Source organism: Tyto alba, unplaced genomic scaffold (genome assembly GCF_018691265.1).
Source record: "Tyto alba isolate M040663 unplaced genomic scaffold, T.alba_DEE_v4.0 Super-Scaffold_46, whole genome shotgun sequence".
Lineage (NCBI taxonomy): Eukaryota > Metazoa > Chordata > Aves > Strigiformes > Tytonidae > Tyto > Tyto alba.
Window position 1 is genome coordinate 12,475,300 of NW_024881322.1, and position 15,419 is coordinate 12,490,718.

At 42.9% G+C, this 15,419-nt stretch overlaps 1 protein-coding gene across 3 annotated transcripts in view; it reads right to left on the bottom strand.

Moving 5' to 3' along the window:
- ITPRID1 (ITPR interacting domain containing 1) overlaps nt 1-15,419 on the bottom strand; it is a 56,617-nt gene that overhangs the window by 16,062 nt on the left and 25,136 nt on the right. For all 3 annotated transcript variants that reach the window (XR_006166859.1, XM_042806543.1, XM_042806541.1), the window contains 2 exons: nt 3,574-3,656; nt 1,741-3,228 (listed from right to left, as the gene is read on the bottom strand). Coding sequence is in view for 2 of the 3 variants with exons in the window: in XM_042806543.1 (XP_042662477.1) it covers nt 1,741-3,228; nt 3,574-3,656 (1,571 nt within the window). In the remaining variant the exon portion in view is untranslated. The remainder of the gene's footprint in view (nt 1-1,740; nt 3,229-3,573; nt 3,657-15,419) is intronic.

Genomic DNA, 15,419 nt, shown 5'->3' on the forward strand with positions numbered 1-15,419 from the left:
ATCAAAAAAGTGTACCTAAATGAGCTTGAAGGGCTCCTGTCCTTCAGGTCACTAGGAAGAATTCGATGAGCCACAGACAAATTTTGAGGTGGTTCATCAAGGCTAAGAGAAATCTGGAAAGCACCATTCAAAAAATCCAAAAGGCACAACATGGGTAGGTTTGGTAAAAAGTCGTGACAGACCTTATAGATAAGATACAGGCTCTCTGAGTACATTGCAGAGCACAAGTTCACATAGGTTAATTCAGAATTCATGCTCAGCAGGGGTGGAGGGGGGACTAACTGTTCCAGGACTACTCTCATGCAAGATCTTGTTTGAGGTAAGGTGCATGTAAAGAGGGTAAATGTACTAACAGTGGCTCCATGGTGGTTGCATTCTCCATGCATGCCCTTGGTAAAAGGGATGTAACATGAGCAAGCTTCTCTCAGTAAAAGATGTAGAAATTACCTCACCTGTAATGCAAAGTACAAAGTAGGTATGAGTGTAATCTCTTCAGAGTGACTAATATTCAGAAAACACACTCACTTATTGCACAGTCCTGGATGCAGAGCCACATCCCTAAAAACAGATCTTGGATGACAGTGCGGTGCAAAGCTTGTTTCTCCCACGTTCCCTTTCCACAGACTAGAGAAGACAAATCACCATTAGCCCCCGTTAGAAAAGTGGTAAAATAGTAGTGAATCAGTGAGAAAAGGCTTCCCTGTCCAGCATAAGGTACTGAATCACTGCCATCTTGTGGCAACAGCAAGATAGCCAACAAAAGGTATATTTTCCAACATATCATTCGAAGAAAAGACATTGCAGATTTATATATTCAATGATGTAGCAGCATAAAATTCACCAGTTCCACTTTCTGGAACTTTTATCTAATAGTTTCCTTCCCCAATTTGTACAACAGTTCAGGTTTCATTTCCTTATGAAGAGCAAATTGAAGAGGAAAAATGAAAACACCTGCAAACTAGCAGGAGCTATGATGCTCCGTCTACTTTTTTCTCAGGTTGTAAAAGCCACTCCTAACTCACTCACTTACTTTCTTCCCCAACACATCCTGAGTCTTTCTCAGCTTTTGGGAACTCTTAGCAATTCTAGACAAAGAAATAGAAAATCTGGTGACCTTTTACTATCAGTATTTTTATTGTAAATATTCATCTTAGACAAGACTTTAGATGTAGTGCAAGCTTCTTATTCTACCATGGTAAAATGGCTTGAGGCTCTGAGAAGTTGCAATTCACTTTGATTTAGATCAGTTAGGCTTATGGTATGTATCTGGATGTTCACAGCCAGTCTTTAATAAACATTAAGTAATATAACCTAAACGAGTTATCGTTTGTTAAGAGGATCACACTAAATCATGTAACCTTGCATTTTCTGAGGTCCAATAAGTTACTCAGTTATTGTAACTCAGCTGATTCCCTGGAACTCACTGAAACTCATTCTTATCTCTCATCTCTTCATTTGACCCGTAAACTTTATCACTCAGTATACAGTAACCATTTGAAGACTGAACTGATGTACACAAGTTACTAAAAGAAGCAGCCCAACAAAACAGAAGGTATGCAGACATATTTGCCATTTTTGACTAGAAGGGAATGCTTCTTTCCCCATCCATTTTCTCCTTTACATTCCCAAGAGATGTCTCGCTAAAGAAGCAAGCATGCCAGGAGAGGAAAGGAAAAGGCAGTTTGTACATTTAGCTCATAAATGTGTCAGCTGTGCACATACATGAAGAAACGTACTCACCGGAGCAAGATTACGCGTTGCAGCGTCCCGTAGGAGCATCAGGGTGTTCAAGAACTGGTTTGAGCCACAGCCCGTGGGGCGCTGGGGAGAGACAGCCCCGGGGAAGGCCCACGGGCAGCACCCGTGGCAGCAGCAGCAGTGGCAGCAGTGACTGCCCCACGCACCCCTGGCACCGGAGGCTTCACCCCAGCAGCCCAGCCTGCGTTTGCCCCAAAGCGTGCTGTCAAGGGAGGCCGATTTCGTCAGGTGGGCGCGGGGTGGAGAAAGCAGCAGTGGCTGCTTGGGCTTCCTGGTGGGGATGTCAGTTTGGCTGGAGGCTTCAGCGGTCTGCTTCGCTCCATCCCTCGAAGCCCTTGGGTCTGACCGTGCCAGAGGACCCCCCTCAGGACAGTGCGCTGACATGTCAGAGAAGTCTGCAGGATCTTCCCTCGCGAGGCTCTCGCCGTGAGGAGCATTTTGGCCTGTGCCCTTCGTTCTTGGAGTGAACTCCAGCCCTGAAGACATCTGAACAGTAACAGATTTCAGAGGACCAAAAGCCGTTTCTCCGTTTTGGACAGTGTCTCCCTCTTCTGAATTGTTAGCACCTAACATCTCCCCTATGCTACCAGTCTCTTGATCTGAAGATGAACTTAATCGGGGCCCTTCCACTAGGCCTGAAGGATGCTGCTGAGATACTTTCAGAGAACAGCTTGAAGCTGCACTGCTCCCACTCTGTGCTGCTGAGCCCCACTGCAGAGTTTCTGAGGGCCCCATTTTGGGGGACCACTGTGTATTTTTTGAATCACCATCCGTCTTACAGAACTTATGCCCTTTTGTCACCTCATTCACTGCAAGTGGGTTACCATCTTCACTGACCACTTCCACACCCCATGGTCCTTTAATGTGTCCTGTATGACCTCCATGGACATGTTCCCAATATGCAACTCCAGTGTCCTTTTCAAGCCAGCACCTCTCACCTTCATCTTCACCTCTGATTTTGCTCTTGCTGATGACTGCAGGGCTTATATCACTCAGTTCAGTGAAGGCTGCATTCACCTTTTTGTGTCCTGTACTAAAATATAAATGACAATCAAGTTTGAAGGAACTAGGATCCCCTTCATCTTGAGTATCACCCTGAAAATGATGACTACACTCTTTCATGCACCTCTCTTTTTCCAGTTGTTTTCCTTCAGTTCTATTCTCTTTCTTGTCCACGTCACATAACATTTCTTGGACAAAACTCTGTGGCTCAGCATTATATGCCTGATACTTGCCATTTTCTGCAGTCACCAGCAGATGAGTCTCTTCTCCCTGGTCACTACATGCTTTTGTTGATCTAGGTACTGCCAAAATGCTCTTGCAAGCGGGGATGAAGACCTTAGCAACACAATCATCTGGATTTTGTTGAAAGTCTTGATTTAACATAGGAAAAACGTTCCTGTGTGACAGACCTGTTTCTTGATTGTGGATATCAGAAATAAAATTAATTCTTCCTGACAAAGATGTATTCTGAATGGGGGGAAAAAAATAAATTCAATACTACGTTTGTTTTATCACAATGGTTTGCCCACCACTATTTTGCCCTGGGCACCCCCAGGACATCTTCAAATACCCAGTGAACCAAAGATTCTTGTAATATTTATTCTCTAATGCCTGTAACCTTGCACAACCCTTACCTTAGTGTGGGGAAAAAGTTGCACAAAGTTCTGAGAAAGCTTCTTGCCTTCTGGGGTTTTCTAGGAGGATTAATTTGTTTTCATGAAGCTTTTGCTACTCCATGATTTTTTTTATGTTACTTGTGCCAGGGTTACAGAATTTTCACAGACCTACCAATGACTATTGTTCATTTCTTACTTGTAAAGCTACAGTCTCTGACAGCTCCTCCATGAATCCACTGCTGTCTGACTGGCAGCTGTTTGTTCTTGTCACAGTCACCTCTGCTGGGGAAAACAAAAGGATAAGAAAAATTAGAAAGACAGGCAGAAGGCAGTGCCAGGCCAGAATGAATATAGAATTAAGCAGGGGCACTTTAAACATACATTTCTAGAAATAGTCTTGATCCCGGCCAGAAATCAGCAGTATTGTTACAACCAGAAAAAAAAATAACAAAATTTACTCAGGATAGCTACTGCTGATCTTAATAAGCATTGACTTACCAGTTTAATTATTAACTGAAGATTTCAGATTTTTGTATATTCACACAACATACACAGAGTAAATAAAGCAGTCAACCGCTTGTTTTCCTTTGCTAAAAGCATTGACTTTTGATTGTTAGAACTGCCTCAGCCCAAGTTTCATTCATATTTATGTAGTTTCAATGTCTTTAACCAGGTGACTCCTGCAGGGAAAGGAAGCTGACCTAGCCTCTCCCTAGACCAGTTTGTCTCTATTTTGAGACTTTATGTATCGTCTTCACTTTTTTTTTTAGTTTGCAGACAAGAAATCAGAGTAATCATCAGAGATGATGTAGGGTTGCTTGGCAAGACATAAAGGCAAGAGGAAGATATTCTAGATTTGCTCCAGAGAAGGTTTCTAATCTAGCAGCCACATCATCTAGCTAAATCAATTCTTACAGCAACTTTTGCAATTAAATAAATTATACGCCATTAACCAGCTGATGTCATGAATAAAAGCCAACCCTCTTTAAAAGTACAAATGCTTGAAAGTAAACCCTCAGTTATCCCGTACATCCCGATATCCCTCAGCCCTTGGATAACTTGCACTTTCAGATAACCTTCATTCTCAAATAATGCCCTCATTCTCAGATAGCTGGCACAAAAACAGAGGTAGAGCTGGGGGAGCAGGCTGAGGGAGTCCACTGGGGAAGGGACAGAGACTAAGATGCCCTGGATACACTTACTTTCTTGTTCCTTGCACACATAACCCCTACTGACTCCTAGGGCTGTTTATCTTCTGGTTATATCCACGAAAATAGGGCAATTCACCTAGCAGTTCTCAGACCCGAGTTATTAATTCTCATTTGTGTGAATTGGAAAATGCCCCCTCCAAAAAAAATTCTACAAAATATATATTCACATATTAGCAGACTATGGGCTTGATGAAATGTACCTTAGGCATCCATTAATGAAAGTCACACAAACTAGTAGGCGGCAATTGTAAAATCAAAACCAGGTATCATTTTATGGTTTTTAAATTAATCACTTGCATTGTCAGTCTTGGTGTCATCATCAGCACACCAGTCAGTCAGTCACTTTCCTACTTCAAATGAAAAATATGTGGTTCTCATCTCACACATTACAAAATCTGCAGTGGTGCTGCTGAAAATTGCCTGTTTTGTGGGTGGTCTCAAAACTCATCCTCACAGTTTCCCACAAACAACATCATGGTTCAGTTACTCCCCCAGGGAGACTGCTCTACAGATTCTCTAAACTTTTTTAAAAGCTGTTTCAATTACCCTTTGCATCTTTGCCAGCTGTTGCTTCCACTGTGTCAGTCTGGCCTATAGCTTTCCAAACATGAAAATGAAGGAAGAAAGAAAGGCTTAGGAAAAATTTTTAAAAGCTGAAATGTTTCAGCTGCTGTAGTTCTAACCAATTTGAGACTTAAATTATTTGAATCTCAAATACTCATCCTGCAATCATAACAACTGACCTTCAGGATTTAAAGTTTGCAGAGTTAGAAGACCACATTATATGCTTACCTAGTGTTTTAAGGTGCTTGTTTTTCTCTTGAGACATGAAGGATGCCAAAGTAGCTGGCACACTACTAGAAATTACATGTATGGAAAAACCCTGTAACTTTTAATGGAAGAATGAGGTTAGAATTCATCTTCTGACCTGATCAAAACCAGGTGGCTGTAGCCAGGTTTGACCCATTTATTAAGATAAATGTGATGCATCTGTTTCAACAGCAGCCAACAGTGTTTCTGTCTTGCAACCACGCAGCCTTCCCACCCACATTTACATTCATATTCATACACTAGCTAAAGAACTACCCAAAGCACGTGATGTGACAGTGGACTCCAGGCTGATCTTTAGACACACAGTGAGACATTACAGACCGGGTAAAATGTTTGCAGACCAAGTTAAGATCACTACAGTTAGGCTGCAGAAAGACTTCCACATCTCCCTGGACTTGTGTGGGAAGGAGGTGTGATGTGTGCTCTGCTGCCATGGCTCCCATTGATTAAACATGCAGGGTACGTAGATAAATCAAGGCTCAAAGCAATCTTAAAGGCTGAGTATGAATTTAAAAATGGTAGTATAAAGGGACCTAATGACCATTCTGAGTGTAAATACAGTTTCTACGATATTTATGTTAGCAAAATAGAAACTTATAAAAGTATAACAGAAGGAGAACCATGTTAAACACAGTTCACCTGTGCTTGTTAGTGTGATTTCCTGTCCTCAGACCAAGTAATCACCCTCATCTGAGTTAGGCACCTAATTTGCAGCTACCTACATATTAGATGTGTAATGAACTAATACTCCTAGAGTAAAGGCTTAAATTCCCCATATAGTCAGTGCAAACCAATGTCTCTGAGGGTCTAGGCTGCAGTTCTCTTCCAACTACATTCAGATGCTGAATTTAATCATTACATCCCACACTGACTTGCAAGATCCTACCCAATATGCTAAGCTCTGTTGAAGGTAGGCAGGTGAAGATAAGGGGTTTTTAAAAGATGAGATGTTTCTCTGTCTCTAACACTTTATTCAAAGCCAGTCAAAATTCCCTTTATTTCAGTGGAATTCTGAATTTAAAAAAAAAGACTTAGTAAAAATGAATATGGGCCTCCAGTTCAAAGTGGGGTGAAGAGCTATGAAGAGATTGCCCAAGTGATCCCACAAGGACTCCACACTGAACAACGTGCTCCCAGGAGAAACACAGAGCAGGACTGCATTGGGAAGGCAGGTCATGCTGCAGGCTGGGGCTGTGCTGCAACTAGATTAGACATGATAGCCTTTTCAATTTGAGGCAGCTTGCTTTCAACCTATGTAAATATAGTTCGGTTTAATGTCTGTAAACCAGAGCCAAGTAATGTTTGCATAATGGCAGGCAGCATTTGCGTATTGAGGAAACTGTTTTGGGTGAGGAGTGGGCCAATCGATCACTTCTTTTCCTCTTAGTGTCCCAAACAGCAATTAAGTGAGACTGTAAATTAGACCATGCCTGATGCTGCCCTCAGGAGGAATAGAGTTTCCCTCTTTGTGAAATTTTCATCAATGATAATAGCTTGCCAATGGTAACAGTCCAGTTTTTCTTGGCAGGATCTTGTACCCAGCGAGGATGCCCATAGCCCAAGTTTCTACCAGGAGATTGACTCTGCAGGGGTCCAAAGTGGGTCTTTGATAGGTCTCCAAGGACAAATTCCTCTATCTGCCAGGTATGTGAAAAATCCCAGACAGACTAGATGCTGGTGGTGGTTTGTCCCAGATGTCTTAATATTTAAAGCCATTTCAGCAGTGGCCAAGGTCACCTTTAGGGACACCTCTTCTTCACAGCAAAATTTCCTCATGTTTAAATGAACTAAAGCCTTTTAGCAACTGGAAAGTTGTCCAAAAAGACGGGTGGAAAGGTCAGCAAAAGTTACTGAGTTTATTTTGACATTTTTAAATGCTCTCACCTTTCTTTCAAATGAGATTTCTTTTTTTTTTTTTTTTCCCTGAAAGAAACTTAATTTTTTAATTTGAAGAATGGTGCAAAAAATGGGTTAAATCAATCACCTGAACATAAAGCAAAACATGTTTTAATTTCCAGTCTACCCAAACCACATTTTTTCCCCGATCATTTGGTTCAGCCACTGAACCAAAGTATCCATTATTCATGCAGTTCTACTCAGTTCTCCTAGTGTGTGGAGACACCCAAACCTGTAGAGATTCTGCAAATACATGCAGAGCATCACACCAAGGAAAGATAAAGTATGTTTGGAGAAGATGTGGAGACGCAGACCAGTATTCAACTATGAACTAAAAATTACAACTCTGGGCCTTGTGCGGAGAATACATCTGGCTATGCTGGAAAGAGGAAACCTGAGAATTGCCCCCGAAGATCTTGGTGAGGAAAACCTTGGCTCTCCGCCTTACTGTGCTAATTGAACTGGGTAGTTTAGCTCCTGCATCCCATTTCTGTTCTGCATGAATTTTAAATAAAAATAGGTTAGAGGAACTTACTAATCAGGTTTCTGCTTCATTTTGTAACATATAAGGAAGTACATGCCTTCCAAATCCCAAAGGTCCCACAGCTTTCCAGCCCTTTACTTGATCAATCCAATTTCATTAAGAGACCTTTTTTTCTCCCCTTATTTGCATGCAGATACAGCAGCTCCCATCTTCAGCAGTCTTCAGTGCAGGAACTTTCTGAAACTATCAGGGTCCTAGGTTTACCGTTAATGAAAGAATATTCCCTAATTAGTAAAAAAGTAAGTGCTGGAGTACAGTTCTGCATTCCTCTAAAGACTCCACAGCTGGTTTTCTGTGGACGTGGCTGCAAACAACACAACCTCTTTCTAGTTTCCAACCTGGAGAATACTTGCACACTGCAAAAGATGCCATGAGAGCTACTACACTGCTTGTAAATAATAGCATATTCTTTGCATGTCTTCTGAATCACATTAACATTGATAAATGTACTTCAATATTTGTTTACTATATAATTTGAGTATGTGGGGAAGCATAGGCACAAAAACTTCAAATGCAAGAGAATTTGAGCAAATATGAACATTAAATTCACAGATTACAATCTGGACTGCTCGTGCTGTCATAGGAAAAAGAATAGCCAATTGCAACATAGCAATGCTGTTCAAATTTTAGATATTTTTGTAGCTATTTATATGTTGCTGGACACTGATGTGGATAAATATTTCTAAAATTACCTGCTACATACATGGGACTAAATAATGCACAGAAGCTACAATTAGTCAGACATTTTGTAAAATAAAAAGAAGCCTGAAGGACTTAGAACAAGACTTTTCGACCTCACTCTATAAGCAAAGGCTTTTTGCAATCTCTCTTGCACAAAACTCTCAAAGCATTAACTTCATTACAGCTTAAACACTTAGGCTAAATTCATCAGGGAAACTAGGTTCAGGCTTAAATCTATGCATAATATTCCCACACCCAGATTTAAGTGGACACACAAATACCTCACTTAAGATCCTTAAGCAGCACATCCATTCAACAACAGTTGAATCCAATGGTAGTTGAATGGAGTAAGAGTGGGACGAATGAAGATCACACCATGCCTACAGAAGTGCCAGAACTGAATAGATATTTCATTACATTTTGGATGCTTTGTTTTTTCGCTTCTGAAACATGGGCATCAAATACTAAAAGTGCTTGGTCCACACATGGCTCCAGCTGCAGCGTGTGGAAGATGTGAAGGCTCTGATTCTCCAACACAAAGCAAAAAAAAAAAAATCAAGACTTTCAATCTTACGTGACAAAAAAGGACTTTCAAAACTACATTTTCAAACAGTCCTTTCAAAATAGGAATGAGTTCCTTTTCAGTAGCTAACGGATCATTCCCATTTAGATGTTTCACTCTATCTCCTCTTGCTCTGCAATTTGGTAAAACCGTATGTTATCCTTAGCAGCTCTGCCCTGCCTATGCCATCACACAAAATGATGTTGCAGGACAAGCTGGCTATGTGCTGGCTGCGCGGCACAGTCACACGTGGCCCAGTCCTGTGATGGGAGAGCTGCTGCTGCTTTCTCCCCTCTCCTGCTACTCAGAGCATGGGCACACTCCACAATATGACCATTAAGAGCTAATAAAACTCGACTGAAAAGATGTATTCTGCATAAGCCACAAAGAACCTTTTTTTTTTTTTTAAGTGCTGTTACCCAGAACAGTGGACTCTCTGAAGCTCACTCAAACCTTGGTAAGCCAGAAGAAATTATTTTGTACAACTTTCAGCGTTTTGGGAAATTAAATGTTGTTATTCATAATCAGTTCCCATGTATGTGGAAAAACTTGATCCTATGTAAATGTTCCATAAAATCTGTTCGTTTCCTGCATACCATACTGTCTGTCCTTAATCTAAGAAATAGCTCCTCCATAGCTAACTGCACCAATTACTGATGGTTGACTGTGAACATAAACATTTAATTTAGTACCACTGAAATCTCAAAGGAGAAGTCTATTCTTAGTCATTTTTTTATATATATATATATATCTCTGTACAACTTCTGTAACACCAATTCACTTTCCATGTTGCAGAAATGACGATGAACAAGCAAACTGACGTGATAAAGAGCTAGCTGATCTTTATTTTCTAGCCAAATGCAGTACAGCTCTACAACTTGCCGGCAAGAGAGACCAGGCCAGAGCCACTTGTCACTGGAGCAGGGCGGCAGCACTGACCCCTTTTCTGTACAGATACAGCTCAGTTTTGTGCTGCTTTTCAGGAGAACAATCACCAGATGGCAGCAGCACATAAACCACAAATTGTGGTTCCAAAGGCCAGCACAAACTGGAGTATTTACCCAAGTCCTTCTGCAAATTTTATTTTCAATTACATTGTAGAAGAAATTAGCTAAATCATCTTATTAGTATAGTCATATTATTTGAAAGTAAATAAGATACCCCAAAATGCACCAGATGCAGCAAAATCTTATTCTTATTTAAAACCAAGTGTAGCGATTAAATTTGTCTAGCCCCTGCTCCCTTAGAATTGAAGGGGAATTTCATGTCAGTCATTTTACACAGTGTGACTGGGTGAAAATATATTTTAAAATAGCTCTACACAAAGCAATTTATGTTATTAATTGTGCCCGGCCATGCTGGCAGGTGCCATATGAACGGAACAAAAGGACCGCCTATGCCCAGAAGAGTAAAACCTGGCTCCTCTGAGGTATTTCCTTCTGCTTGTCAAAACCCAGTTCCCCCCAGCTCTGACCCAGTCTGCAACATTCTTCTCCCCATGACTTTGGGTACCACTGGCATATGGAGGACTTCAGGTATACTTTTCTTTTTGTGGGGATGACTCAAAGGGGGTGAAGAAGGTGGGGAGGGGGGAAAGCCCTGCAGTCCCCATGACGGCAGCCACCTCAGATGAGACACGTGTGCTGCACCCCGAGAAGGTGAGACAGGGCTGGGAGGGACAAAAGGTGCCTGGCACATACGTCATATGACAGCTGCTGGTATTTTGCTTCATCTCCATCCCCAGCCTGCTGTTCTTTACGTGGTTATCGTTGGGGTCAGGCAGTCACGGCCATCACCAGTGGGAGACACAAGCCCAGCTCCACCGGCACTGGGAGTGCACACAGCGAGCTTCGCATCCTCCTGCACAGCTCCTCGCCCAGGGCCCAGCTCCCCGCACAGCTCTGGGTGCCCACGTCCCCCTGGGAGGACGCTGGCCCAGATGCTCCCCAGATAACAGCCCCAAGCGCTTGAGGGAAGCAGGTCAAGGAGCGTTAAAGACACGAACTGCACTGGCATGACAGAAATAGCTAGGTAGCAGATCTGCATCTACCGTCAGAGCACTCAGCTTCAGTCCTCCTCCGGAACACCCGAGGAAAAAAAGCAGTTTTGCACCGAGCTCCAGCCAAGTTTTTGGCTTAAGATTCAGTGTATAGTATGGTTATGTCTAGCATGCTCGTGGCACAGCACAGCCGGCAGGCAGAGCACCGCAGCCTGGAGTGCTGCCCACGTTGCAAAACCTGTCTGAAAAGCAGGGTGAGAGGGTGCACTGTCAGCTCCCCGATGCTGTGGTTAGACAGCCACTGGTACCTGCACTACATGCTAGCACGCTTTAAAGCTGGCGCGCATATTTACTGATTTAAAACTAGCTTCAGTACATCTGCTGTGCACTACAGTCAGCGCCGCGACAGCAGGTATAAATATACTCCTTTGTGAAATGCCTGGGGCTGGTGGGTGGGTTGGTTGGCTCTCTCTTTCACTCGCTCGCATTACAGGTTGTCCTGAGCTCGTGTGTAGAAGGAAGATTTGGAGAAGAACTGAATTAGCTGATAATATCCTGTAGAGCTACTCATTAAAGAAAAATTAAGCCTTTTTAACTTTTTTTTTTTTTTTTGAATGTTCATTTCCCCTCCTCCCTACCCAAAGCAGAGATGAATACAGGGAAGGGAAGAAGCATGTTGTCTGCCTTGTACATCATTGAAATGGATGTAATTTCCTACACTAGTGAACCACCCCATGCCTCTCTAGAGAGGGTCAGAACTGACATCCGTGGGCATTGGCAACAGAGGTTCGCCATCCATAAGTCTCCACCTTTTGCCCCTTTCAAGAATATCCCCAGTACAATTCAGTCCACAACTCTGGAACCCTCCTTTAATAGGCTGGCTGGAGCTACAGAAAGTATTTAAGCAGCTGGGGACGGAGGTCATGCCAGGTTCGTTAATAGAGGTCAGCATCATGAATCTCCCACGCTGTTGCTGAGAGCGGCAGCCGCACCCCTGCAAGCTGCCACGCTCGGGAGCAAGGTGGCTGCCTTCCCCGCCAGCCAGAGCTTCCCATCGTCTCCTGCCTGTCCTACACAAGAACACACTGCCCTAGAAATGGGAAAGTATAAATGAGTAATCTAAGAGCTGAATTTGACAGGAAAAGAGAGAACACTGTAGGCAGTTCCCTGTGATAAATGATGTTTCTGCAGTCTGGGAGGTTAGGAGTAGTGATGAATCTAGTCAAAACCTGAAATTGCAGTCACTTTGACAATGGTCTTTTATCTTCCCTCAGCTGATGAAAGAGCTTCAAACTTTGCCAGGTCCTCCTCCTACTTTTCCTTGAGAGTCAGTATCACTTCCATCTTATTTCAACTGAGCTTCAGCCAACTGTCATTAATTCAGATTCGTGCCGCTGCCAAATGTCGGGAGAGACGGGTGATGGTTGTGTCTGCTTCTGATGAAAATGAGAGGTAGAGCTGAATGTCATCAGCCTACACTGTAGATCACGTTACATCACAACTTCTCCCAGTAGCAGCTGCACAGAGATAATGAATAAAAAATAAGCGATCGCAAGGAGCCTCATAGGGCTCTCTGCAACAGAGAGCACCTCACAAAAGGGAGGATGGCTTCCAGCAACGCTTACAGAGACCTTTGAGAAAAATGAGTGAAGAGACCCTATGTTTTTGCTAGGTCCTGCAACTTCCACCTGGTCAGCAGTGCCCAAAGCAACTGGGAGGCCAGAACAGGTATCTGGTTTTTGGGTGTTACATTGTAGAGATCAACAGTCAATTACCATAGCTCTATTTCCATGGTAATAGCCATTAAACTGTGTTCAGAGGGTCTAAGAGTGTCAGGCTTAGTAAGCTTGACTTTGTCGGTGATATTTTCCTCAGGAGAAATGTTAAGTATCAGCCAGTAGTTGACAAGTATGTAGAAGATCTATGGAATAGGAATCGTGTTTCTCATCTGTAAACAAATCAGAGTTCTCTAGAGCATAAAAATACACCCAGGATAACACCAAGGGTCCCCTTTTCGCAGGTGTCACCGACAGCGAGGTGAATCAACCCTCTCACAGCAGCCATGGCAAAGCAATGTGGTGCCATCAGAAAAGGTGTGTATGTTCTCACACAACTGCCTTGAACCCTGAGCTGGACATGGGGTTGGGATTTTGAATTTTGCAATGAACTTCAAAGGGTCATGCTGTCAACTGGAACAATTAGTATAGCAAACATGGAGGCCTGTGACTGCACAGGCAAGGCTCTGATCCTCCTATGCCCTGCTGAGGGCTTGGGAAGGAAAAGCAGAGGAGGAAATATTAGAAAAGATCTCAGTACAACTTTAGCACAACTAGATTTAATTTCAGAAGTTTTCTTGTTTTAAAGGCTATCACTGTTAATCTAAACCGATGTCTCTTAACTATTTGGTTGTCAGTCTTCCGTTGTCCTCCTGGATACCTAAGGTATTTTAATGATTTTTTTTCCCCCTAAGATTTAAACAACAGCAGGTTGTATAACTTTCACTGGGCCATCTGCCTTGAGTATGTGGTGTGTGCATATCCTTTCCCACTAGGATGAATCAGCCTGCTGCAGCAGGACCTAAAATATGACACATACGTGCAACAGAATGTTATAAATGTGCAAGGACTTTTAGGACTGTATTCACTGAAAATCGTACAACTGCCCAAGGCTCTTGGGATGGCTGCTTAGACCTGAGGGCTGCGGGTAGGGTGTGCTGGCACCACTGGCAGGTGGCATGACCTCCCAGAAGCCATTTCAAAAGTCTGCCAGACTTCCTTTCTTTGTTGCCCATCTAGATTCTGTACTGATGAACATGGCATCACCACCTCCTGGGTCTCCGTCTTTATATCCATAGCTGAATTTAGACGTATGCATGTGCGTGAGATACATCAAGGAGGACTGTGAAGCATCCAGGGTATTCTCAAGAGCTGCAGAAGGAAGTTGCCTTTCTAGGAGGACTTCTCTGAGGGAACCAGACAACTCAGGATGCTTTTGGACAGGGAAAAGATGGAGGAAGTTTTGAAGACTCATCATTTCACAACTTTGCTTTTCACTTTGCTCTTTTCCCTCAGTTTCTGCTTCTTTCCGGGACCCCAGGACTTTCCTTCCAGACTTCTTCAGGCTATAAAATATATTAAAATGATGCAGTTTTCTCTTATTCTCACTTGCAGATTCCTTGTGTAAGAAACAGGAAAAAATAAGGTAGCCTTTACATGGCTCATGTGCAGAAGATGGGAAAAATATGGGCTGCAGCATTATAAAACAAATGGAGGCAACCCAAAGCAGCTAAAGGCGGTGGCTGCCTCCTTTGTGCCAGGTCACCTGCAGAAGATAAAACTGTTGCAAAGAGGAATCTATCTGTTATGGATCTATTATTCATCATGTGTTATGAAGGGAGAACTCATATTTGGAGACTGTATGTGATCATTAACCAATGCCAAAGTTTAACATAAATGTCAAGCAGTATCAACACAAGAGTAGTGGTAGGGATTTTTTCAATTCAGCTCTGGATTTTGATTGTAGTTTTAGGAAGCCCTCCCTTTGGCCTTCTCTTTGCTTTTCCCTTTCCTTTAATCTGTACTTAAAACTAAAAGTCACTGTGTTATACATGAAGAAAAACAGTGCGATGTAGGCACTACAGCAAATAGGAAGTATGAAATAGCTCTTCACTTCTTAATACTGAAAATAGAGAAAGGTACATGGAAAATTCTATAGTCTTTGAAGCATAGGAAATATACGTGCCTTTTCTTCTTGCACTTTTGAAGACATTGCTTCTTCAACCACAGGCAGACGTTACAATGGATAACAGATAATAAACAGGATTCGCATTCTTGGCACTCAGTCAATTAAAAGAAATACCAATTGCATTCTGTGAATATTCCCATGGTGCCAAACCATCAGAGGAGTTGGTGAGTAGGAGGAGTGAAGGTGTGATAATTGAAAGAATTGCTACTTGATAAGTCACAGAAGCTAATGTGTTAGCTCAGCATGTGGGGAAGCTAGGACGTTCCCAGCTGCTGCAAAAATTGGGTGTATGAGATCCCTGGCACCACTCGTTGGGACAAGATGAATCACAGGCGCTTCAGTAGCGAGCTACCATGTCACAGTGAGCCAGATGGAGGTGGTTACGTCCCTGATTGATTGCCACTTGGGCTACCAAGGGCTTTTCCAGCAGGCTAATGCCTTTCTGTTGGCATTGGAGCGCCCGGGAACGGTGTGTCCGCTTGGGTCAGCCCCGTGCAGGAATTCCTGCCTTACAGGTGCATGGCCGCCCCGCAGAGGAGGGGGAAGTAAATAAGGAGCAAGGGCGAGCAGGTGA